Source organism: Bombus bifarius, unplaced genomic scaffold (assembly GCF_011952205.1).
Source record: "Bombus bifarius isolate JDL3187 unplaced genomic scaffold, Bbif_JDL3187 scf7180000008048, whole genome shotgun sequence".
Classification (NCBI taxonomy): Eukaryota; Metazoa; Arthropoda; class Insecta; order Hymenoptera; family Apidae; genus Bombus; species Bombus bifarius.
In genome coordinates, this window is record NW_022884414.1 from 388217 (window position 1) to 416158 (window position 27942).

Genomic DNA, 27942 nt, shown 5'->3' on the forward strand with positions numbered 1-27942 from the left:
CGTGATAAGAAGATAACAGATATTTTACGGAGCAGTGTAATTTGCGCGGATTCTTGACTTCTTTCAACAATCTGTCGTCGTATGAGATATTATTCCGAGTCCAAAACGAGTAAGTTTATTATTTCCACTCAACTAAATTGGCACTTTTATTTACACGATGAATACGATTTGGAAGATTTCGTGATGAAACGATTCACTGATGCCGTATTCCATAGAGAAATATAATTTCATTAGTCAATGTATATATTATAAATACAGAAATCTGTTTCTTTATTGAATACCAGACATAAAGGACAGTTTCTTGTTGAAATCAGAAACTTAAGATTATATTAAAATATCATTTTATAACAGTTATATTTTATGAGTCATAGTAAAATTAAACAATACCAGCAGTTGTAGAAGGATTTAATGGAAGCTAACAACACAGAGGCCATGGATAATTACATTTGGCCACAGATTAATTTATCATAATGTCGCTTTATGAGTTATGATATAACGCAATTTGTTAAACAGTTTCATTGGATAGAGAAAGATTTCATGAAACTTAACCCAGATAAGAATAGAACAACAAGGCTCATAGATATATTTGGTCACAGACCGATTTATCGTAGATACTGTTTCTGCAAATTACGCTATGGAGTAATTTATTAAACAGCATGTGTTTAGAAAAACACTTAATGGATTTAGTGTGATACTTCTATAGTACGTGATACGAACATATCAAATCCAAAAAGAAGTTAATAATCACGACTTTTTCTTTTCTGGTACTGTTTTACTTTCAAACGAAAAAGAAGGTCAAAGAAATTCAATAGAAAGAAGTAATGCGTGATCGTGTTTTCAAGATAAAATCAAATTATTCATAAGACGGAAATTAAAACAATTACAGAGAAACTTCTCTGACATTATTTGCTTTGCAAAAACAAAGAGACCTAATAGATTCGATAAAGCAAACATCGTAAATTGTTACACAAGGTTACCAACAATGTAGTTTTCACCTCGAGAAATATTCTGAAAGGTAAATTCGAAAAAAAAAATATGCATATCGAATTGAGATGCGTTCGTTTTTTTCCTAAATCGGCATAATTATTTGAAGAATTCTGCTGGTGTCTTATATTACGAATAGCAACATTCGTTATTGGAAACCAAGGATATAAATAACAGACAGGTCGTCGATTGATTCGGTGATAGTGTGCTAGGTGCGGATGCACCGTGAAGTCGATGAAGTGCAGAACAGTGACCATAATTGAGGGCATTATTTGAATGATGAAGGTTCTTGAAGGAACGAAGAAAACCGAGACAGTCGTTCGTCGAAGACGGCGGCCCTATTACGCGTAATTGGTTCATTAGCTCCCATATCGGTCGAGCTATATTCGGCCGTTGTTGTCTGGAGGGGTTAGAAGGAGAGCGCCGTGGCGCCCGGCGTCCCTTCACCCTGTGGTCCAATCGATATATCTACACGTGTATATAGGGTGGTCCGCGCCAGATATAAATCCCATCTTCCAAGGCAACTTCCTTGCCCAACTTTCTTAAATATAATCTCTCTAAGTATACGTATTAGGGTGAAACGACAAAATCAAAATTATGTGTCTATTTCTTAATAGGGGAAAAAGCTTGAAAGGTTAGTTTGATTAGATTAGATTTCTTTTGAAACGAAGAAACGATTCGAAATGAGTGGATCTCGTTAAGTTTTTTAGAATTGCGTAATATAACGTTTTCATGAAAACTTTGTGTACATTAACATAACTAGAGAAAACACGGGATTAAGCAGGCACTGTATTAAGTGAAATTTACGTTTCATTGCCAAGAGATTTCTAGTATCACCAAGGTGGAAACCTGTATGCTGTGCACACATTGCCTCGTGGATCACCCTGTATAGGTGTTAGTGTCGTTCATATTGGTGTAACATAGCCAAGGTCTGTTTTATCGAGCACCAACAAACGCCCAGCGCCGGTAAGTCTTGTAATTACATCGTCGCCGAGTATCTATGACGAGGGTGAATGCTTGCAGAACATCAAGGACACGTCCAGAGGATCGTCTGAATCCTGAAAGACGTATGCACATAGCACGAATCCTCGATCAACCTTCGAGATGCTGAAAGTTTCACGATTAAGACTAAGGTTTTTATATCCTGGTGTTGATACAGGATTGTGTTATATTATATCATATACGTAGTGGATAAAGTAAATTTGCATATAGATGAAGAGGGTTACATAACACTAAGAGATCGAATTAGGTGCTCGATTTTTGGTAAAAGTTTTGAAAATGGGTCATTTGATGATCGAACATTTTTATTGGAATTGATAGAACTACGAACGTTAAGATGAAAAATAAATAAGTAATACAAAAAATATCCTGTTTCGAAAATTAAAAATTTCAAATTTTAGTTGAAATTTGCAGAACTATAAAAGCTGAAGATATGACATAAATAATATAAGAAATATATATTTTATATTAAATTCTATGAAAAATTAAAATAGAATAATTTCTCGTTATAAACGATTTTTATAAATTTTATATAAAAACTTGAATGATCACGTATTAATAATACGCGTGAAATGCATTTTCGATTTTGTAAATCCGTAACGACGTTTCTTTCAAAAGTTGCATAAAAGTTCTAAAAAAAATAGCTTGAGAGCTAGGGAATTGCTGGTCTTAACAAAGAAAACATAAATCGATTGTGGATACATCGGGTTGCTTCTTCTTGGCGACTATTCAACATCGATATTACGACAATAAACAGCGACATATGTGTCCCAGCGTCACACATTTCTCAAGTGTTTCGCTCGAGAAACTATATACAATACCTATATTCAGAACTCTCTTCGGAGACATATAGAAATCCCTACACGCTACAGAGCAGCGGATATTGCTTCTAAAAACATTTCTTTACATAATTACAGATGTTTCCTGTATCTTTCAGGAATTATTACTTCTTTTCTAAAATCGTTTAATTTTTTTAAATATGAAAGAATTTTACTATCTCAAAATTAAGTTCGGACGCTATGTACAATACATTATATTTACCATCGCTGTGCAAACTTGCGTTCACGGTCATAAATATCGCTCCACTGCAAATTTCTTACTACGAGAAGATAAGATATTTCAGCATCTTTCAGGCGTGTGTTACGCCGCGCGACTCTGCCTGGCCCAGGTCACACACCGCGGGCCAGACGGACACCAGAGGTCCGCTCTTCCGTACGGCGTACCCTCAATAGCCTTAAGCACCGTCCATAAATCATAGATTTACGAGAAAAGGTCCTTTAAACAAAACAAACAACTGGTCCCGAGGAGTTTCTAAACACTATTGTCTACCACGGCAGGACAAGGGAAAGTTGTTTTTTTGTCACGCACGCGGCAACTTTCCCCCCATTAATAACCTTCTCTCGAGGGCAGTTAAGACCCTTCGTTTGAGCAATTAAAAACGAAGGCTAATCCCTCGCTCTCCTAAATAACATCGGCACGAACAAATCCGATGGTCCCGTGCGCTAGACTGATCCTTAGCCTTCCTCCGAGACAGCATCGTCTCCCAAGACCACTGATTTCACATCCTTCGAACGGTCAACATCCTTCGAGCGGGTATACACTCCCGCAGATCAGTCACTCACTCATCTCGTACATACGCACCAGTGTAACTATCCTCGTTATAAGTTGTGGAATAAACGGTGAAATATAACTTACTACTGTGTCAGATTCAATCAACCACCTCTGTTATCCTACCCGAAACAGGGGAACGACTACTTCGCGGCGTCGATTCACCGAATCGTAGCGAGAATTTACGCCTCTCGCTGACGCGTTTTCCTCGCGACCGCGTCTCTCCGCGATCGGTCGTAACAGCGTGTGTACGCGATATTTTTTTTTTTAGATGCAATAAAAATTGTACGACAAAGAGATTGCGTAAATTCTTGTAAGAAATGGAAAAAATTCACGAAGTTTCTAAAACTTGGAAGTAGCGTGTTTCGAAATAACTGTGTCTGAATTGCAACGTTACATCGTAAAGTGAGTCTATGGGCAATACTTCGACCACTTCTTTAGGTATTATGGAAATTTATTACTACGCTTGGCAACATAAAATACTCGTTATTAGTGCAACCTGACTAATCATTCATAAGAGGAAAGCATTCTAATTAACTAGCTCTCGCAAGCCCCGCAAGGTATAGTTATGTTCTTTGGGCTATTTGTAAATGCTATAAATAGAAATTTCAAGGAACGAAGTCTAACTAAATAATTTTCTTAAAATTGCTTCAACAAGATCGTTCACGTTTTCAGTCGTCGTAAGTATCAAACTTACATTATCAAATACTTGTGTGTAATGTAAATTAATCTATATAAACGAACTATTTGTATCGTTAATGATATGTAACGAATATTTTCAACATCATAAATGTATAAATTTAATTACACATTTAAATTACACATATAAAGTAGCTGAATTTAATAAAAAGATAAATCTACTTTCACTTACCTTTTATGCTTTTTATAGATAACGAAACATACAATTATGCTAACGAATAGTTTGCGAAAGACGTAATCTTAAAGTTCTTTGATAATTCTGATGTTTAACTTCACTTTCACATTCAATCTTTAATCGATAAAGCTGGACAGATGTTTCGACAGAAGCCTTTCTTCTTGACAATGTTGTTAAAGACTAGCCAAATTAAAAATTAAATGTAAAACACAATACGTTCGTTAGTAATTAGAAGATAGGTGAGATGTTTGATCTCTATTTGATACAAGTTGTACGACGAGTTTCGTTGTAGCTCCATGGAAAATACATTCTGCACCATGGCAGCTGACACGTGGAAAGCGCGCGCGATAGCCAACAGATGTTTCAACCCTGGGAAAGATCTCCGTTAAAGTCGAACAAAACGTTCGGTACATATGTACGGAATTCGTTTCTCTCAATGGACGCACGAATAAATCAGAAGAAAAATTAACTTCACCTTTCGATTCGAACATTCTCATTGGCAGTTTATCCTGATCACTTCTAATATTTATTTCGTTTAACAGAATATTTAATAAAAGATAATACGCGATAAATTTCGTACAAATATAATGATACATTTTAGATCTTAACTTTTAAAGCCTGTCGTGAACGAAATTTAATCTTATACGCGCTTTAACGTCGTCCTATGATAATATGGCAAGATTACTCTAGTGAAATTTTACAAGTCACAGTTACTAGTTATCTACGCTGATATCTATGCTCTTGCATTATAGCAACAAATTCCTTGATAAAATAAACAAAGTTGTAGATGTAAATTTTATAAATTACAAGTCAGCTGCAATTCGTAACTTTTCAATTGACTAATATTATCAGTTGATAAATTATTACGCAAAGAAAGTTCTGTTTGTCTTTCTAACGAAAAGAGTTCGATAAACAATCGCTAATTATTCAACTTGTTGTAATTATCGTCAAAATATTTACTGCGATAATTCTCAGACAGGCAACGGAAAGAGAAAGAAAACATTGAATGAAAATAATTTATAAACCCTTTCGATTACTTATCTACTGGTGGGGGAAAATTCGAACAAAGCGTTTCCGACTCGCGAAGTCGTCGAAGTTATTAAAACAAAAGGCACGCTCTTGCTCTGCGTTCTTTTTACCTGTTACAGCTGTTCCAATCTTAACATCTCCATTTAACTTGAAGCAGTTTACCTTTACCTCGCTCTGAAATCGGACAGAAACGAAATTACGCAGAAAGTGAGGGAGAGAGAAAGAGAGAAAAAAAGAAAGAAACACCAGAGAATTGCCTTTGTTTCAAAGCTACTCGCACCACCGAAGACGAAATCTTTCTCAGTGGTATTCTCGGACTCGGGAGTTGCGTTATTAAGACGAAACACATTTTCTACACTACGTTTATTTTACCAACCAGCTATTCCAACGAACTTGCTACGCTCCTAATCTGAACGTCTTCGTTCATTCTTAACAAGTTGGCTACCGCAACAATCTTTCCCACCGAACGCGATACAATTGTTCTTTTTAAGAACTGGAATGCGAAATCGTTGAAGATTTCAGAGTTTCTTATGAATAAATCAAACGCAAGTGAATTATTTAATTATTAGGTCGTTTCGTAATTTTTGTCGTATTTCTTCCAGGAGTTTCACATGAAATTATAAAACAGCATTACGAACTTGGTCCTTTTTACCCTCTTTCTCACTTGGAAACTTATACAATTTTTGTGATTTATGATCTGATCAGAACATTTTGATAAAAGTCCCCTTTCCAGAACTTTAGAGATCATCGTTATCACGTTGTTGCAATCTAGAATTTGTCGTTTATCCGCAATACCGATAAATCCTGAAGAAATCCTTCTTGAGATACACATCTGGAAATATCGAAGGTGTACAACAATAATATTTAAGAAAGATCCTCATTCTGATGTCACAAAAATTAAAATTGCAGAAAATCTCAATATTTTCTGGATACAGCAAATACATCTGTACACGTTGATAATCAATAATTGTATTAAAACAATAATTGTAAAAAATAAGTATACGTACGCTAACTTCTTGTAACCCTATTGTCAATCCCGTTCCCCCCTCTTAACCCGTAACTCGTTTGTTACTTTGACTAGGAAAACCTGCATACTACGCTCCCTAAAAAATGACTAAAACATTTTCTAAAAACAATTGAACGTTTTTGTACGTCTACGTTTACCGAAAAGGTTGATCTCAAAAGTTTTCGCTAAAACCTCACCTTTAACATACCATTCACACCGTGAAAGCACGCGTTTACTAAATTTTTTCTCGCTTGTGCACAAAAGTCCGGGATAAGAATCCAATCGTTTATCACTCGTGGTTAAATGAAATTTCCAAGAATAAAAAGCAAAGAACGAGGCGGAAGAGAACGGGAAAAGCGGATAACAAAAGGAAGCAGCGGAGGAGAAACGAGAAGGTAGAAGAAAAACATCGGAAAGAGTACAGTGGAAACACCGCAGACCAAGAGTAGCCGTTTTCTCGTGATTGGGTGCAGCCGTATGGAAGATACGCGAAGACAACGCGTGTCTCTTACATCCCTGTTGCATCCCTCGTTCTCATTTCAGGCAACAACTCGTCGCAATTTCTGCCCCACTCTTCTGTCCAGTCACTCACGGCACCAGCGTGACTACACTGTGTTCTATCCTTCTCTATCCTTCGTCCCATACATTCCTCACCCCCCTTCCCACCCTTTCAAACCCGCACAGTTCACCATTCTAGACAGCCGGCTGCTGGCGTGACCAACTTCGCTCGCACGTTGTCGGGGGTGGCGTGGCTGCTTATTAATGGGAAGACTTGTTGCACTCGCGTATCGCCGCATCGTATCGCGATATTCCATAGACTTCAACGTTAGATTAGACCGCGGAGACGATTACGACAGCCGCCATTGAAATGAACGCGAGTAACAGCCGTGACGGAACAGAGCAATCTCGATAAGATATCGAGGGTATTCGTTGGATAATTTTGCGCTTGAAGGAACTGCGTGTAGATGAATTGCTATTTATAAAAACGAAATTTTATATGCGCCAAACTTACGCGTCGTAGAGACTCGATATTCAAAGTTCCAACAATCCTTTAATTTACGAATTTGCAGACATCTAACCGAAAGCTTATCTAGAGACAGTCTCGAATTATTTTAGATTCTAATCTTTCACGGATATTAAGATAGATGTTTGTGGTGGGTCCTCGGGTTTCGTGCTTTTTAGTTTTTTAGTCAGATGCTGAGTAGAAAAAGTAAGTTTGCGAGTCTAAGGTATAGCTGAGAGTTTTTGTGGATTTCTAATTTTAGGGCTTTAGGATCAATTAAGTTAATGCCTATGATATTTTATTTCTACGAGTTATATCTTATCTATGTGTAATTTCTTCAGAACGTCATATGTCAAACCGAAACAATTTTCATACGACTCGAACGACTAAGAAGTTTCATTGTCATAGATTTATAAAAATGATCAGAATACAGCTGTTACAGATTTGATATTTTTGACACTGAATATACCTGTTAGACGATTCTCACATTTATTTAATAAACTAAAAAAAGAAAAATAAGGAAACGTAGATGTCATTTGATAGAAAATATTTGACGTTACGATATCGATGCTACATGTACTGCAATGCGGCACTGTTATATTGTAAAAGATTTATATAATATACAACAGTTTCTATTAGAAACGTATACCGTGCTTCGAAAAATGTGTTTCGTGCTCGTGGATGAAAATGTTACACACCTATGTACGTTTCGGGCGTAATACGTTTAGTACATTACCGCTATTGTTCGAGTAGAATGCATTCGAAGAAAAACCATCGGGGCAATTTCAGACATTGAAATTTCGGAAAAACACGAAACAAGCTTTAGAGATGGTAAGACCATGATTGCAGCAATTTATAATAATCGAACTCCCATATGAAAATCATTTTGTATTCAATCAAAATAAACAGAAGTGAAATTTATTTTCCAGCAAGAGACAAACTTACGTTAAAGTATTCATTCTACTAATTTCACTAATAACGCATTTAAAAAATAATAAGTAATACCAATGTGTGTGTTATTCGAACACTAACGTTATTTAAAATCAACTAAAATCAATATTGAAAATTATTCGTGTGATCTCTAGATATACGAAATGCAAAACATTAGAAACGATCTCAAAGAAACACGAGGCTGTCATATTTAAAACGCGGCTGTTACTGGCTCCGTTGAGCTACTCTCTTTTACATTAATTAATTGCTCGTCTCGCAGGCAAAGCGGTTTCATGGAAATGGGCCTTGGCACCGATTATATTCTTTTGGGGATTAAGTCGGTGTTTTCAAATGCATGCGAAGTAATTAACAAGTGGCTTCTACCGATTCCTCTGTTACTATATGCACCGAGTAATATCCACTATCTTGGAATCATTCCAAAGATCCAAACAGTAATTCTCTCCTTATCTTTGGCCTGATTTTGGCTGGAGATTTTGCTAATCTCCAGAACGACAAGTACGAGTTCTTACTACAAAATATGATTATCGAGTCTACGTTTAATAATTTTTAGTTCTGGCCTTAATCCTATTTTTATTATATTTTTAATATACGATGTTACATTTAATTAGCAGTAGAAATATATAAATGGAATTATACTCTATGCGACGTTTAATAATGTTAAAAATTTAATCATTAACGAATCTAACTAAATGATGTCAGAAGTGAATGAAAATAACAAATATCTTTTTACTACAAATTTGTCCAATTATTAGAAATTCGATGATTTCAGTAAAATTATTCTAACTCGTAATAAATCCCGCAATCAGATCGAGTAGTATTCCACATTTTTAACTCTCCAATGAACCCTCTTCGCATGAAAACGCATTAAATAGATTCGTACATTAATCGTCTGGTTCAGACTCCTATTTTTATCGCAGTTCGCAAATACACGAAATTATATCCTGTACAATATTTAATAAAACCAAAAAATAACCTAGAACGAGCACGATTGAATAATCCTGCGAACAGATAGAAATATCTAATATTCTTCGATCCGAATTTTGTGTCGATTTTTTGAAGATTTCACAACTATTTCAATCTTTATAATTGAAAATTTCATTCGGTCGCTGAAATTCTCCTCATTAATCCATGAAAAATTATCTTTGCCGTTAAAACGATCTATAAACGCGTATCGCTTTATACATATTTCATTTTTACCTCTCCCATTAACCTTCGCCTCACGAAAGTGCATTAAACTGACTCGAACATCAAGCAATTCACCGTCAGCAGGTAACGAAGTCTAATCCCATCTCAACCTGGATCTCCTACCGAACTTTCGCCCTTTTTATACTTCGTCGCAATCGCTCCCGTAATTCGATCTTGGAAAAAAGCGAAGAACATATGGCGGACGAACACACGAGGTGGGGAAGAAAGGTGTAGTAGCAGGGAGAAAGTAACAAACACTAAAAACTCGAAAGCTTTTTATACTGTCTGACCATTAATCGTTAGAACAGTGAGGGTTCGAAGTGCTTTCAACCGGCTGGACGAGGTTAGTTATCTTCTCCTCTTCGTCTTTCTCTCTTAAGCTTTCACCCCCGCGACAAAAATTGTCCCACACGGAAACGCGACGAGTGATATATAAAATTTCCAAACGTTTAGACACCACTTCACCGTGTTTTTATAACGAGCCAAAGCTCGAGAGAGCAATTTTATTTCGGACAGGCTGCTCGAGTCATTAACGTTGTCTATCCTCGAGTGTCCTTCATATGCACGCTTTTTCCCCTCTGCTTAGCGATCGAGAGGGGAAAAAAAGAAGGAGAAATGTTCGATATTTTCGCTAGACCTTTTTACGTATAACGCATTAATATCGACTCTTTTAATCGAATCTGATGTTTATTCGTTGAATAAGTAGGTTCCCCGTCACGATGCTTGGTTAATATCAGATTTCAGATGAAATTAATTTACCTCGATAAATAGAATGTTTTTTTATAAAATTTGTTATTCCATAGTATAATCATTTTTGCGATTAAACAATCGTGCGTCAGTGGAAACGTGAACGTTTCAAGCCATTAAGAACAAAGCGTTGTCATGCGTAAATCCATAAATAATAAAAATATTTCAAGCCCTATCTTACTATTATATTAATATTAAAAGCAATATTAAAAGAAAAAATAATGTAAATTGACGTATTAAGAAAGATATTAACATACTGTGTTATAAATAAAAAATAAGAAAGATTATAAATAAAATAGTCTTTAATGGATTAATAGCAACAGATGGAACTATACTGTGCAAGTGGTTTACAGCATGTTTCATTTATCCCCATTATCAAAGTGCAAAGAAATGAAATGAAAAAACAAGTGACATTGCTTATTCTCTTGCACATGTGTATGAGGAAGGAATGGCAATGTTCTAGGATTCCAGTGGCAGAAAGATCCTTGGCATCGTCTAATGTAATTGAATCGAAAAAGGGAAAGAGGAGCAACCTTTCTCTATTCTTGCACCTAGAAATGCGTCAACGTGTAGCGAACGTATCTAGCGAAATGGCCATAAAGGAAAATCCATGGTGGAATGCGAATTTCATCTCATTTAGTCTCATTCCATTAGTCACGTTCCACAAACTGTGCCCAATGAATGAGAAAGGGAAGAGTAAGAGTCTTAATAAACTCTCACTTACATTCGATTAAATAAAACAAACTGTGCGCACTAGTTGAATTTTCTTTTCTATTTTGAGAATGGATATCGTACTTCTACGCTGCGTTATCATCTTGTTAAAAGAAACATCGTGATCGATAATTCAGACATTTGCTTTCTTGTTTCCATTAAAAAATTTCGAAACTATTAAGCTGTTTCATAACTATCTCGAAACAACATGTATTGTGCAAGAAATCAATAGTTAAATAAGTAGCTTCTTCGCAAAATTTAATATTTTATTTTTTCTGATTCTACGCACGATTGTTAAAAGTTCCGTTAAAACGACAAAATTTCCACGACACAAGCTCTCATTATTTTATTCCAAACTATACTATATTACAAGCATAAAACACGTATTTATGGGAAGGTATTACAATTATCCTAAGTATAATGTTAAGCCATTCACAATAGCGTAGTCCTCTCGAGTTTCTCGACTGTTTTAAACAAACTAAACGTATCATTGAGAGGAGATTACTTACTGAAAACAGACGTTTTGCAATTAGAGAGCTGGAGAAGCGACGTATTCTATAGTAGTCGGATTCACGTGACAGTTACGCCGAGCCGGTAAGAACGATTCGCGTAGCAATTCTGCGGCGAAGTGGGCACGTAAAATACGGTCGACCCTCATAAGCTACCATCTATCTCGATCGTCTCGTGTATCAGTTGACGCGACTGCGTTCGCATAATACCGTGCTGTTCATCAGCCGTTTCTGCCACTATTCAACCCGACAGTGCACGTTCAAGCAACTGAAATTGATTTCGGTGAAAGTTACTTCTCCTTCTTCCTTTAGCTTGATGGGAGACAATTTCCAGATATTAGGTTGGGTAATAGATTCGTTTATTTTAAAATCAAACATCGAGCGTCGCTAGTCTTAAAATCTATAAAATCTATCCAATCAAGGAGTAACTTGTTCATCTCGTTTCTTCAGAAGTGTAGAGGCGGAGACAAAAATATGAGAAATTCTCCAGTGGAAATGGAGATCAATGAAGTTTCATTAAACACGGCTCGTCTACAGAAGAAATGTAAATATTAATTTCAATTATTATCAGTAAAATGAAAAATTGTAAGAAAGTGTGCAATATAACGAATATTCTAAAACGGTGACGCTTCCGCTCGACTTATTTGACGGATTAACAGAAATTCGGGAGAAATTATAATTTATACTCGGTCGACCAGCAATCTGCTGCTGTCAGATAATGCAAGAACTGTATGTATACGAGGTATATAGTACTTCTGATGCACGCGCGATCCTTCCGTCTGTCCGTGTCTGCTGAACAAGTAGTATAAGCCGATTATGCGCAGACAGTAGACGGTATCGAAGAAAATTCAGCAAACTCTGTTATTTACCTTATGAAAGAACAAACGAAAACAATGCTGATAGTAAATCGTATTCTTGTTAAATATTAGTAACAGTAAATTATGCACTTAGTTATTTGAGAATTCCAATACTTTTTAGTTGACGTAGATAATTCGTTACTTATTTTATTTTAACATAGTTGTTATTTGTATCTAGCTATGCTACTTTTATCACAATTGTCTTTCCATGTAAAAAAATCGGTAGTTATTTATCTAACAACCCTGAAGAATTAAAAGATCGATTTATCCTTCAATTGGCGTTACAGTTCATTGTTATCGCTAATTCAGTGGAACTAATAACTATCGGGAAGAAACAAGTTCCCGGAGGGCACAATCAAAGAAATAATAACCAATATTATTGAATGATGCGGCAACGTAATAATTGGCCCCATTAAACTAGCTGCCCAACTAAGGTTGTGACACTAGACCACTCGAATAGAAGGAAACGAGCTACAGTTTCGATATTCATGCAATTTCGCTTTAAAATAGATTCATAATTGTGGATGTTATATTTCTATTTAATAAAATTTTCGCTTTTTTCCACACCTACTCTTTGTAATTCTAATTGGCGAATGAAAAAAGTCAATTTTTCACAGATCAGAAAATACGCTAAAATCACATTTCCTCTTCTTTATAGATCGCAAAATTTCAAAGTATTTTGTCGATAAATGTTTGACCGTGTTGCAAAACGAATTTCAAATATTTTCAAACTTCTTCGTCTCTTTGATCAAAAATAAACATGATATAATATGTGTCTAAGATTTAAAATATCTAAAGAAAATTCAATTTGTCAAAGTTTTTCCTTTCTGATATTTTAACTCTCTTCCTCGATATTTACGATCTACATCTAAATGAACCAACGCAATCAATTTTACGGTCTTCGTCGTATTAAACGCAATGAAAGGTAGCAATTTCAAGTGACAAACGTACGAAACATCTGGCGCATAGATAACAGAAATTCTGTGCTTGAAAAACGTGTTATACGCAGATTTTCACGCGTCGTAATAGCACTTCTCCAAACAGACAGATTTACGATATGCACTACAACTTGTGCACACCGCAATACGGTCATTCGATTCTACGAAGCATTCAGTGCTGTCTACGTATCCCTTTTCGTTCCTCCGAAATAGCACCGACGAAAAACCCATCAACCACTAATTGTAATACTGGCGACTAGATTAAATCGTATTAAACGAAAGCAAAAAGTATGCAAATGAAACGATGAACCAATGTTTTCTGTAGTAGATACGTGTATCCCGATTATTATTATTATATATACTATTTGTATCGCTTTTTGCGCTCGTTACCATATACTTTCAATTTCCGTTTAGCGATAAAATGTAGATATGCAATTTAAGTAGCTCTGGGATTTGATAGGAAGTAACAGTATTAAAGTAAAATTATTTTAAGTTAATCCTCGATGAACAGATTTTGGAAGTATTAAAATAATTTTAAATCAAAATGGATTTAACCCTTGGTTGTTAAATAAAAATTAGTATATATATATATATATATATATATATATATATATATATATATATATATAAGCCTTAGACACTAGAACACACTATTTGTATATTTGCTAATTATATAATATTGGGTATAAAAATATGATAAGATTGCATGGAAAAAGATACAAATGCTCTATTGATGAAAATTAGTAATAATCTTTCTCTTAGAATGTATTAATTCGTTCGTTAATTACTTCTGCCTAGAAATGATACTCGTAACATTTTCATAATTTACCATTTCTAAAATCAATAAAAATAATGTATAAAGTAATAAATAAAAACAGTATCCGGAGGACGTCTACTAGATTCATCGATTCCCCTTGTATTTTCATTATTTATACGTCTCGCGTATTAACGTCCCGAGATTCCGATCGCTTTCCCCTTTGTCGAGGTGAAAAATCGTTCCTCTGATAGCAATCGCGATCGTTGGATTGATTTACGCGACCGCGAAATTTCCATGGCAATTCGACCGGAGAAATAAGGGCTGCCACATCTTTCCACACATCTACCGGAAGAAAGGCAACGACAGAGACGAATTCTCCCGAAGAAAAAAAGAAGGGAAAGAGAAACAGGCCGTGGATGAGAGCTATAAAAGCAATTTATCCTAAATTCAATAAGACACGGAGTGGCCAATCTAGGCTCGAGCGTTAATTTAAACCGCGGTAGGAAACGATTTGATTTTCCTAGCTAGAGTTCGTCGCTCGCGAAATTGCCTAAACTCATCTCACCAATTGTCGAGGATGACGTTTCGGTCCATCGTACTTCCATATATTTTCTAGCTTTTTTTATTTCAATCCGTATTCCATCCTGTATTTCATCCAAGTAAAAAGTGTGTTTTTACTCGTTCTTTTTTGAAAAATCAAAAAAACAAGAACGTTCGTCGACGAATCCGTGCTTCGAATCTCGGATTAAGCCGGTTCTTTGAAAAGTCACAAACCTCGGAACCAAAAAAAAGGCGAAACTGATACTGTTGTTCTGAAACGATGCCGCGATGATTCGAAAGCGTTGAACTTGTCACTCGTGCAGTACTTATATATTATACAAAATACTATTATAACAATATTATAGGGTTGTAACATAAATATTTTTATTTTTATTTGCCAACGCACAGAGCGAGATAAACGTCTCGTTATCTTTTCTGAATGTTTGCTCTGAATTTTTGTGATTGCGGCAAACATTCCTTTTCTACTCAATTACTGATACTAGAAAGAAATTTTAAGGAAAATGTACTAAAACTCAAGAGCAACTTTAAAAAAAGTAAGTACATTTACCTTTAGTACATTGACCAATTCAAGTACGGTATTGCAGGTTGGTAATGTCGAAGAGTTAAAAAAATGCATGGAAATCTTAAAAATTGTCAGTGATTCGACAATTAAAAATAAAACAGGAGTGGTTTTAAAGCGTAATTTTTCCGACAAAATTTAAAAAAGTTCCGTCAAATAACATTTCTTTTGTTTCTCGATTTTTTCCCCAGAATAACGGACACAGCAGTTGCACTAGAGCGTAGCAATGTATTAAAAATCATGCGTTCCAAGAGACAAACTAATGGAAGTATGTTTCAGTGAAGTACGAGAAACGTAACCGTTACCATTACATAAATATTACGTAGCGCAGGGAAATGCGAGTGCCATGCGGTATGAATGAACAAGCATGAATATATATTTAACATGAATGAGCTTACACGTGGAGTGATAAGTGTTTCAATCGGACGAATCAGATGAAATTGAATTTTGAATGATTTTAAATGTTAAATAAATGTTGAATAATATATTATCGAAATTTCGTTCCTCTAACTTTCAACAAACTTTTAAAAGTACGATCTTCTAAAATGGCTCCATTATTTTGCCATGTATCTTAGATAGCATGAATCAAATATAATTGTTCAAAAATTAATTAGTTATTGTTAATACTAAAAATACCAGATATTTTCATTTCACATTTTTTGAAAGATATTTTATATCTTAAAAATAATTTGAAGTGACAATTTGCTATTATTTTAAACAAAAATATACCATCGTGAATTTACAAAATTTCCATGGAGAAATTACAAATTGGTTTATTTCAATCACTCTGGTGGTTCTACTCCGTCGTAAAGTGATCAGAGATTAATTCTCTGCTACAAAAGATGAGACAGACAGACTTCCTTAATTCCTTCATCACTATTTCGTTAACCGTATTATAAAATTCATGACGATGAATCCCCTGGCTGAATAAGTCTCAATTGCTACAAGTAACTGTTAGTTTCACCTGAACGAGTGGAAAATCGTCAAAAGAGGAAAAGAAAGTCAGTGGGAAGTAAAAACACGAATTAAATGGTAAAACAAAGAAGAGAAAGAAAGAGGAAAAAGAAAAAAAAATAGAGACGGTAAGACGAAGATCCTAATCTTAAGTCACGCGATCGCCTACCATTGCAAATTCCCTTGGCAGCGGATTTTCAAAGCTTTCTTGCATTTACCCGAGGCCAGGGTAATTTCGGCCAGGACAGAGAAACAAGAGACGGGAAACGAAATAAGCAGGATAAGCGGAAGGGAAACGAGACGACGAAGAAATATGAGACGCTGTAGGAGGAAACAGACAAACGGAAACGAAGCGGAAAAAATGGAGGAGCAAAATGTATCCGAAGAAGCAGCGACGAAAAAATACATCGCGTTTATCGAAGAAGGACAGTCTATCATCTGCGATGGAATGAAATAACGAGTAAACGTTGGAAAAGCGGTGTAAAAAGCGGAATAAAGGTATGAGAACACGGAAATATTCCTAGTTGCTCGTGAAAACTGGTGGGAAACAATTGATCCAAACGATAATTCGTATGGATGAGATGAAATAAACGAAATTTAATTTAAAAAATACAGAAGTACATATACAGATTTTTTACATATCGATATATTTTATTAAAAAGATATTTGTTCTATAATGGAAGTAGCGTGATGTTTTATGCAACGGGCGATGAAGCGACTCATCTAAAAAAAAAAAAAAAAATAAAATAAAATAAAATCGTTTTCAACAGAGGACATAGAAAATCAAACGGAAGCGAAGGAATAAAAATTCATGGAAAACAATAGGCTGTTGAATGTTCGAACTGAGCAACACCTAGCAGCGCCCACTGAGACGAAGAAGCGAAGTTTTGAAGTAGGAAAATTAAACGAGAGATGAGACGGCGATAGGAAATGAAGGAGAATGATGTCGAAGATAAAACGAAATGAAAATAACCGTTCCTCGTAGTATGATAATAAAACGAGAAAGAAAGATCTTTATAATGCGATGATTTTATCTGAAACTCGTCGAAACACAGGAAGATACGCGAATGGGAAAATATTGGAAAAAAAAGAAAAAAAAGACGAGCTTCAAACATTTATCGAAAAAGAGAATATAGAAACACGTTCGAAATTCGATCAGTTTCAGTAATCATCCCAAAAATACGAAATGGAAAGAAAGGAGCATAAAAGTTCCGAAAGAAATGGTAACAGCTATCGTAATATTGGTAATAAACGAGTACGAAAAACTGATCTATAATGGAAATAATGGCCTAAAAGGAGATATTGAAACGCTTAAATAAAGGTGACAACGGGATTTCTGTGAGATATTTTATTTAATATTCATTTATATTCTTAATATCATTGTTTACTGATTATTATTATCTTTTAATATGCTCTAAATGAATAAGATTATCTATTTATATGTATTACTTAATAATTAACTAAAATTAATTAATATTATTTAATCAAGCATTATTATAATTTATCTATTGAAGCTATTACTATATTTTATTAAATGAAGTGAAGTTTGAGGACAAATATACTTTATTTTCAAATATTTATTTCTACATAAAATAAAAGTACTTTACCCTTAATGAAACAACTTTATTAATTAAAAAAGAAAAGAAATGTAACATAAAAATGAAACGTTTGTAGCTAATTCTGTAATGAACTGGCTAACGGCAGGCAAATAGCTTCATGAAACCTATACTTTATGTAATGTTTCATGACATAAAGTGAAAATAATTTGGATTACCTCCATTTTGCGAATCAAGTTGGATTTTTATATCACCGAATGAGATACATGCTATAATATTAAAAGTTCCTAACGAGCACACGGTACTAGTCGTCACTGAAATTTTACAGCTTAACATTTCGTCCGCTTATAAGGTTTAAACTTGATTAATTATAAAAATGTAAACCTCACTGAAGATTATTTTCAAACAGATTATTTAAAATATATAGTTAAAGATTATATAGCTCAAACGTATAGTCATTTTAAAATATATTGACATGTCATTCCTATAATAATTCCTATACACTGAGACGAAGATTTGCTTTAAGATAATAATTAATAGAGATTTATAAACAAAAAAAAAAGCTTCTAAATTTAAAAGTCAAAATAACACATGAAAACTATCGTCCGATTGTATCAAGCAATGTATCAAATTAACAGCCTATTATGAAATATCAAATAAGATAAATAAAACAGAGAACTGAAACTAGTAAATATTTATAATTGGCAAAGTGAATTTATGACGAAATGTTTCGTGTATTAAATTTGCTTCATAGAACAGCTGGAGATGGACTTCTTATAACTTGTAATGAAGTTTCCGGAGGAAAGTGTCGTCGTCGTCGTGGTTACGTGTCGCTTTTCATTTTGAAGTTACAGGGCCAGCATAATACACTCTTAATGTTAAAGCTGGAACTTTGATTATAAACTAACTTTAGCACGATCGGTTGTGTTAACGTTAATGTCAGTTGCATGATTGTGATATCGTAGTCGCATTGTAAACGATAGTCGTAAATCCGGTCATTATTCCATGCTCTCCTACTGATTCCTAGTTATATGACGCGAAATTCAACTCATTAGTGGTAACGAGGTTTCAATTTCAGTCCCCTGGTGTCCTTTAATAACGAAGATGACAGAAACTCGAATAAATTACAACAAGCAATCTGAGTTTCTAATAAACCCGATGAAATTCTTCCTAAGAAAAGTGTACAAGATAATAGTTAGAATGTTCAGGATAGCAATATTTTCAACCTATTAACTATTTTTTATAACACATATGTATGATATGAGCCAAAATTTTGGAATCACTCCATCAATTAAATTTTTGTTGAATCTCTTGCCAATTTTATTAATGTTAGGGATATCAATAAGAATTTTTAAGCGTGGATGCGAAATAAACTTAAAATCAAACCTTGTTTGCTTTGAATATTCATAACCCTTGCAACTTGTAAAATAGGGTATCGACTTTAATGCATACAAACCAAATAACATAGTACCTAATACAGAGTAATAAAATAATAAAAAATAAAATAGGAGAAACCAAGTCAATGGCCAATTTTAAACGAGATAGAATGGACACGGAAATTAGTATTACTACAAGATAGAAACCCAGAGAATGAAATTCTGTGTACTCTTGCCGTTCCCTGTTGCAAATTTTATGAAGCAGTCGAGATTTCGTGCCACTAACCGGAAATTCAGCAGACTAAATTCTGTCAGGAGAACGAATTAGCTAGCAGTGGGATTATACGAGCAATCACGAATCGTCCTTGCAAAATTAACCTTAGAAGTTACCAACCAGATGGTCTCAGGCTTTTGGCTCTCGTGCAGTTAGCCTCGAATGCAGTTACAAAATTTACTATCACACCAGTCACTTTCCAAAAATATACGTACTTTACCAGCAAGTCCTTGTGTTTTACAACGGAGCGTCAAACATTTCAAAATGTCAGTCACTTATTAATAGATTAATTTTTCAGATAATCTTGGTGCCATCGAAACTGCCGAAGATGAAAGTTAGCTTTGTATTCCAAGTTGATTTGCAAAATAAATATATAAAGAGATAATAAAGATAATACTGAAAATGAGATATATTTTATACTCGATGCTGGACATTTCTTAACTGTTCCTTTTTTATTTTTATTGTAAAAATAAAATACAGATGCATTAGTGCTAAAATTAGAACTATCGATAACACGAGTGTAAGTAATAAAAAATTCAGAAAGGAAGGTGCGAAAAGAAAATCAAACTTTTATTTCAATCAATAATAGACAAAATACAGACAGCAAGGAGACAAATGCATTGACTAACAAGTCGAAAATCCAAATTAAGCATAGAAAATAAATTAAAAGTATACAAAACGATCATGAAACCAATCTGGACGTACGGAATACCACTATGGAGAACAGCAGCAATGAGCCATATAAGCAAAATAGAGACAATGCAAGCTAAAATTCTTAGAACAATAGTAAATGCCCTATGATACGTTAGAAACGAGGACATTCGGAAAGACCTGGGAATACCAACGGTCAAGGAGGAGATTAGCAGATGCGCAAGAAGATACAGAGAAAGAATAGCAACGCACCCGAACTAAAAAGGAAATACCCAGCAGATCTCATAAAGGATACACGAAGTTGGTACCCTGCTGGGGGTAGCCACCCACATGATAATCAAACAGCTAAAAAATTCTACCAAATGTCCAAATTGGACAAATTGTGAATGTGAAATATTAAATAAAAAAAAAAACTTTTATTTCGGTTGTTTCCCTCAAAATACATAAAAAATAATTGTATACAATTTCTATAAGAATTAGATTAAATTTATGGAACGATAAATTATATTCTTTCGTTCATTATTCTCTTTTACGAAATTCCCAACTAGTACGTTACCTTACAACATTATGTAACTCAAAAATTACGTATTCGTATGTCCACGTTCTGAAAATATGATATTTTCTGCCTGTCATTTCACTATTGTATGTTATTAGTAGACCACTAGAAAATATTAAATGATTTATTTGTAACAATTATTAATTCCCCGATTTTAAATTGAACTAAATATTACTATGATTTTTTTCTCTTGTAAATGAACAACATTCTGTTTACGGAAGGATACGGAAGGATACGAAAGGATAAAAAAAGACGAAAGCATCAAGAAAGTAGATGAAAGACGTAAAGAAAAGGTAGCTATCAGTAGTGAAAGATACATATCCACCAATTACACGAAAAGCAAGTGGATTCGATTTAAACACAAAGGATCGCCATTGCATCTTGCGTTTCATTTATTTTAACTCGAGTTACTTCGCGGCAGTTCTATCTAAGTACTTGTTCGTGAAATTCTCGTTTAGCCGTTTCCTGTGTACAGTAAATACTTTCAGATAAAAGCTCACTCTGATAAACTTCGATTAAGTTCAACCCTTGATACCCTCAATGCGGTTTGGCGTCCAGATAATTAAGGATTATAATAGGATGTCATTAAAATACCAGAAGATTAAACATTTGCTCAATGAATTTTTTATCTGTGTTCTTAAAGTAATAGTATTATCTTAATTCTTAACTACCCTCTCTGATATTCTTTAACATTTATCATTCATATCTTTATTATTTGTTATCAAGGAGATCTTAAATATATGTAAATAGCACAGCAACCAGAATGAATACAAAGGATTCCTATAAAACGCAAGTCGACTTATTGGAAATGCTCTGGTCGTATCCTAAATGGCGTAATCAAGAGCTTCTAGATCCCAAGGGCTCTTTTACAGCACTTTCCTGAAGAGACACTGTGAGCCAAGATTGAAAACCTTAGTCATGACGTATAGATGAAGTTTGCTCGTACGTTGCCTAGTTCAATTTTCGTTTCATCAAAGGCTCCGACCCTTTGTACTCCACTGATAACGATACAACAAGATTGATAATGTGAAAATTGTTTTTCATATCGTTACCATCGATAAAAAATTGAGAAACGAATAAACACGTTAACGTATAAATAAATTTACAAATATTTATAATCATTTACTTTTTCAAATTAGTACTTTTACTTTTTAAAATTTACTTTTTTAAATTTTCAAGTTTGATTTTAAAAAATTTCGATTCAAAAGTGTGCCAAAGTTGATGATCAATTGTAGCATTCAAATTTTTTAAGAACAAAAAATTAATGGTATATGGTGTTTTTATAAAGATATATCTACTTAGATACGTTTTGCTAAGAAAAGCACGTAAAGTATAAACTGGAGAACTAAAGTGATGTCTTTCTATACTTAGTAATAACGTTGTTAACAGCGAAATAATCTCAGAGTAATATTTTCAAATTTTTCGTTTCTATCAGGAACGGAATGATGGTAAAATTAAATAAAAATCGTGTTAATTATCCATGAGCGTCGCTTTCGCTCTCGTAGTGTAAAATATCCAGGCTCGAACGATAGGAGACAGATCACGGTGTGCACAAGAGGAATATAATTAAACACGTGACAACGGCACATGATGCTGCGACCACGTTTATGCGAACGTCCGGCGTTGACTTTTGCCGATAAACGCGCGTCGACACAAAGTAAAACGTGGCTCATCGTGGCTGACAAACGTGACATGGTCCTCGTCACAAAGCGCGGACCATTAGCGTAAATCCAGATTTAATAGGCTGAGGGAACAATAATGAGTACTCGCCGGACTCCTGTTACGCAGGAATATGTATTATTCATGTATTCATGGTAGCCTAGAAAATCCATTGGCAAATGGACGACGTCGCTCGATTATATTCAAGATGCGTCTTTTTTCATGAACAAAAAAAAATTCACGATCCGATAACTCTAAGGTTATTGCACTTACAAGATTAATTCATAAATTTCAGCTTAACGCATTTTTGAAAATTCTCCATTAAAATTTAATTAACATGGATGCTATTATTAATCGTGAAATTACTAATTAATGAAAGTTTTATAATTATATTGCATCCTCTCAAACATAAACAGGTGTCTGACTACTTAAAAGCAATTCACCTATATCATAGCAATTTTCTAAGATTGCACGGTCACAGCCATTATTCTTCGCATAAAATACACGCGTTTATTTTTATCCTTACTTAACTTCCTGTACGACAGCGTTATGATTCTTTGATGTATCGTTCTCACGTCGTTAATCGATATCCATTAAGATGAGAGTTCGTGGAACCGATGCGGGCAGAGAACGCGGCGGTCCGAGCAGGAAAGGCCGACGTGAAACAGATTAAAGGTGCACCGACTTGTAATTCTTGCTCGATTTCCTATCTAGGCCACAGTCTTTGACATTTAAAGAAATAATCGCGATAAGTCCGACAGGAGCGCACTTTTCTGCTCCCCTCTTTGAACGATTCGTTTTACATTTAATAACATGAAATATTTAATTCCTTTATTCTAGAAACGATTAAGCAATCACAAATATTAAAGAATTCTTCGAGGACGAATACAATGTTGGAAATGAAACAAGCAACTGTATTTCACGTTGTTCCATTACTGTGGAACTTTTATCTCAAAATAATATTTCTCTCCTTGAAAGACAGACGAACGTAAGATAACTTTTTTTTCATAATCTAATTATTGTATATTATATAATCAAAACAATAGGGATCTATCTACGTTATATAATAAATAAAGAAGATTTAATAATGTTTGAACGTTTCTCTAGACCCAGACGAACCTAAGCTTTTCTGTTTTTCAATGACAATTGTATTCTAAACAAGCCATTTCAAACCTTGCTTCCAATTAAAAGATTAACAAATATGGATTTATCACTTTCTCTCGTGCGACCCTTATATTAAATAGTTCACGCTGTTACATCTGTAACTGAAACAATTATTCCAATCTTCCCAAGAAGCGAAGAGCAAAAACTTATGAAAATTCAATTGCTCGGTTTTAGTCGGCACTGAAAACGTTGGGTGCTAAGCTGAGGAATGGAGGGAACGTGGCAGTGGGAGCAGCGAAAGCACTGCCATATCATTCTGCTCAACCCTTTGTCGTACGTAAAAGAGAACCCGGAACAGGCTGCAGGTGAGTTCTTCTACATCAGCAGATTTTTTGCTCGACCTAGCCTCCTCACGGATATCTCTCGGTTGAAGTCACTCGAAGGAGAAAAGGACGATTCTCAAAAGAACCCCGTTTTAGCGGCAAGGACGCGATTATGCCTTTTTATATCTTCGGAACCCCTAACGTCGTACCGCGACTAACGTTCAGGGGACGTTTGAAAAGAGATCCTCCGGTAGCCCTCGAACTGCATTATCAATACGAATATCCGGAGTTCATGCGAAAAAGGCTCCTCTGCCTCAACTTATTTTCCTTGTTCGCGTGTCCATTCGTTTCGCTTATCGTATCGTTCTATCACTGTACAAATTTGATTTTTATCGTCGCTGAAGAAAATTGTCCTGACAAAATTTTACTTTGGTTTAAGTTATCTCGAAATAATCGTTTCTAATGATTTACGGACTTCTGTTCCATGAAATGATGTAATCCGTGAAATTAAATTAGTAGTTAAATATTGTATATTTAATCTTTTAATAAGATTAAAAGAAAGGTGAATATTTTAATTTTATTGCGAGAGAATACAACCAACCAAACGATTCATTCGAATCTCCTCAAAAATACTACGATTAATTTAAACAACAATTTGATAGGGATATGAACACGTTTTTTAGATGAACGAAAGCGGCTACAAGGTAGTCTCTGCAAGGAAGAAAACACCCTGAAGAAGAGGAGTCGCGTGCCGGGTCTGTAGCGCTCGGTAAAGAGAAGAAGGGTCCCCCGAGCATCATCAGAAAGGAGAAGGGGTCGTCATGGGCCCGGCACACCAAATCGTACCCCACTGAGCGATGCAAGTAGTTAGGGCCGGGGCCCTGCTAGTGAGCATGTGGCTCACTAGAGAATGAAGAAGCAAAACGTCCGGACCCTATCGTTGATCGTCTTCACGTTCACCTACCTCCTCGTCGGCGCTGCAATCTTCGACGTTCTCGAGTCCGAGACGGAGAAACGACGCAAGGAAGCATTGGACGGTACATTTCTTGTTGATAGATATAGATTAAAGAAGACAACGATTGAATCTTTTTATAAGAAATGTTTTCTATGTGGAATATCTTTTTATTGAAATATTTGTTCTATTGGAACATTTGTTCTACTGGAATATTTGTTCTCTATGGAATATCCTGTGAATTCGATAAATTCATCGATGTTAGAATCCTTCTGTTGGCGAAATTTTAGTAATGTCGATGAATAAAAGAAAAACTCGAAAAGCTTAGTCAATTGAATAATGACGGTGATTATTAATTATTAGATGATGAAACAGAATAAAAGGTTTCCTATATATAATTCCTATATAATTATATATTCATATATATATTCCTATATTTCCTATATTCATCATTCGAGGCAAATAAGATTTAGTTCTTTGGAATTGTCTAATTAACTACGTTCGCCGTGAGTTACATAATATGCGAAGTAATATAATTTATATTTTGAGTTGTGTTTTTATATTCGTATCTATCGTAAATGTTTTATAGATGAATGAGGTAATCGGTCCGGTTTTAAAATTGTATGATCTATCAATGTGTAGACTTAGGAATCGTATCAAGGAACTTGGTGGAATAATTGATACGACATCTAAATTATGTTATTGCAAGCTTTGACGCAATAATACTATAATTTAATTTTATTAAATATTTGTAATCTTTGATTCATTAGGAAAGAAAAGGAAAGTAGCGATGTTTTTGAAAGTTTCATGACTCAAACTGGATTTTGTTACATTCAGGAAGTTTAGATTAGATCAGACGCTTAAAATGTAATTTTATTTAAAGTATCGACTTTCCGTCGCTTTACATAAATAAAATAAACTTCCCAATTGCTTCTCTGTCATTTGTTCGTATTTCATACTGTTAATCTCGAATTCCGAATTTGGAAATCTGCAAACTAATTTATAATTTTCATGGAACTATAATTAAAAAATTCGTTTAAGGTATAATTATAACTATAATCTGTAATCTGTTAACTATAACTATATTAAAAAATATTGAATATTAGAGAGAAATATGTTATACGTATGCAAATATACATGTAAGTATTAATAAAAACAACTTATTGCAATTAAAAAGTGCAACACGTAATAAAATGTGAAGAAATATATATTTTCCATCTTTTGTTAACAGATATTGAAAAGATGGTTATACGCAAGTACAATATAAGCGAGGACGACTTCAAGATCATGGAAACAGTGGTGCTGAAGACGGAACCTCATAAAGCTGGTCAGCAGTGGAAATTCGCCGGAGCGTTTTATTATGCGATCACGGTCCTCACCACTATCGGTACGTTCTAATTAATTACATTTTTCTATAATACTCTCTAGAATGATCTAATAGATGTATCCTGACATACTCATTCCAAAAATCTTGTCTGATTTAGAACATATTCTCGTTGAACAATTATTTCATGCAATGAATCATTAACCCTTCCGCTACTAAAATATAAAACAATCATTTATTAAAAGTGTATGGTATATGTTCTCTGGAACACAGAATCATTTTTATTTTCATTTCTATCTGTTATACTATATATAATACAATTAATATTAATAAATAGTAATAATAGAAATAAAGAATAAAATTATACAAACTGTTTTAATACGCATCGTCATCGACAAAAATTGCTTTGATTTGCACGCAAAAAATATTTCCAATATCAGCGATGTTGTAACAAAAGGGCTAACTGTATCAGGTCCCCTGTCAAAATAAATATTTAAAAAAATTGGATATTCATTAACGTCAAATGCATCCTGATTTCGTTCCATTACAATGTACTTTGTTTGAAACATTTGCTCTTTGATATTTCATTTTTACTACTACATATGGCGAGCAAATTCGTTTATTACATTTATCGAATTATACCGTGTATTTATCCATTGATTTTTAGGTTACGGACATTCAACGCCGAACACCATTAGCGGCAAGCTGTTCACGATGTTCTACGCGATCGTCGGTATCCCGTTAGGACTCGTAATGTTCCAGAGCATAGGAGAGCGTCTGAATAAATTCTCATCCGTCGTAATACGGAACGTAAAGAAGCTTCTTAACTGTAAGGATGTCCAGGTAAAACTATAAACACCACCTGCTCTTGCATGCTTCATGTCGAGAACAATCGATACAAAAGATCGTTCCAGCCTGATGCAATTGGATTCAAAATTTAGATGCTGGAATAGGTGATATTCCATCGAGGAACGAAAAATGCTACTATTGGTGCCGATCGTTTAATTTTATGATAAAATTATATATATCAAAATAATTTTAACTTCTCATAAACTTTCCAAGATATATTTTTTAATTCATCAGTATACAATTGTTTTCTGAAATTTGCAAGTTTCGTTACTACAATTTATCTCGCTACAAAATTTTCTTTTTCTATTCAAAAAAGAACAAATTTAATTTAATTGTACCAGTCGAATGCTTTTACGATACAATTACCTATAATAAAATCAATATCGATAATACCGAAACATAGTTTCCTGCCAATCCTAATGCTCATTATAACTTAGTCAAGAAAAAGAAGTTCTATCTGATTCGATTATAAAATATTCTTCTTTGCAACAACAAAGTTTCATAATAATAAATCAGACTACTGCGAACGTAAGCTGCTGATAAGAGTATCTTACAATTAGAGCGAAATTAATAAAGTACTATGAAACATTTCGACGCAGTTAAAACGGCCGTTTATCTGAGAACGAGTAAAGCAATAGCGAAAATTGTGTAATTTTCAGGCCTCAGAAATAAATCTTATCTGCGTGGTGACGACCTTGTCTTGCTTAACGATTGCGGGAGGTGCCGCGGCGTTCTCTCGGTACGAAGGGTGGTCATATTTCGACTCCATCTACTATTGTTTCATCACCCTGACAACCATTGGCTTCGGCGACATGGTCGCGCTACAAAAGGATAATGCGCTGAACAACAAGCCTGAGTACGTGATGTTCGCCTTGATATTCATTTTATTCGGCTTAGCCATCGTCGCCGCCTCCCTCAATTTATTGGTGCTGAGATTTGTCACAATGAATACGGAGGACGAAAGGCGAGACGAGGCCGAAGCTCTACAGGTAAGGAAACATCGCACCAGCTTTTACGTCGTCCATCAAAGTATTGATCTTTTAGAAAATATTTTAGATCCGGGAAAATATTTCCGTCGTTTTCTTA

At 34.6% G+C, this 27942-nt stretch overlaps 1 protein-coding gene across 1 annotated transcript in view; it reads left to right on the top strand.

The window, feature by feature from the left end:
- The window catches only part of LOC117208013 (two pore potassium channel protein sup-9), a 158104-nt gene that overhangs the window by 126846 nt on the left and 3316 nt on the right, over positions 1-27942 (top strand). The window contains exons 2-6 of the mRNA XM_033448814.1: positions 23643-23773; positions 24415-24768; positions 25915-26070; positions 26675-26850; positions 27516-27845. Coding sequence (XP_033304705.1) covers positions 24642-24768; positions 25915-26070; positions 26675-26850; positions 27516-27845 — 789 coding nt within the window. The 5' untranslated portion in view covers positions 23643-23773; positions 24415-24641. The remainder of the gene's footprint in view (positions 1-23642; positions 23774-24414; positions 24769-25914; positions 26071-26674; positions 26851-27515; positions 27846-27942) is intronic.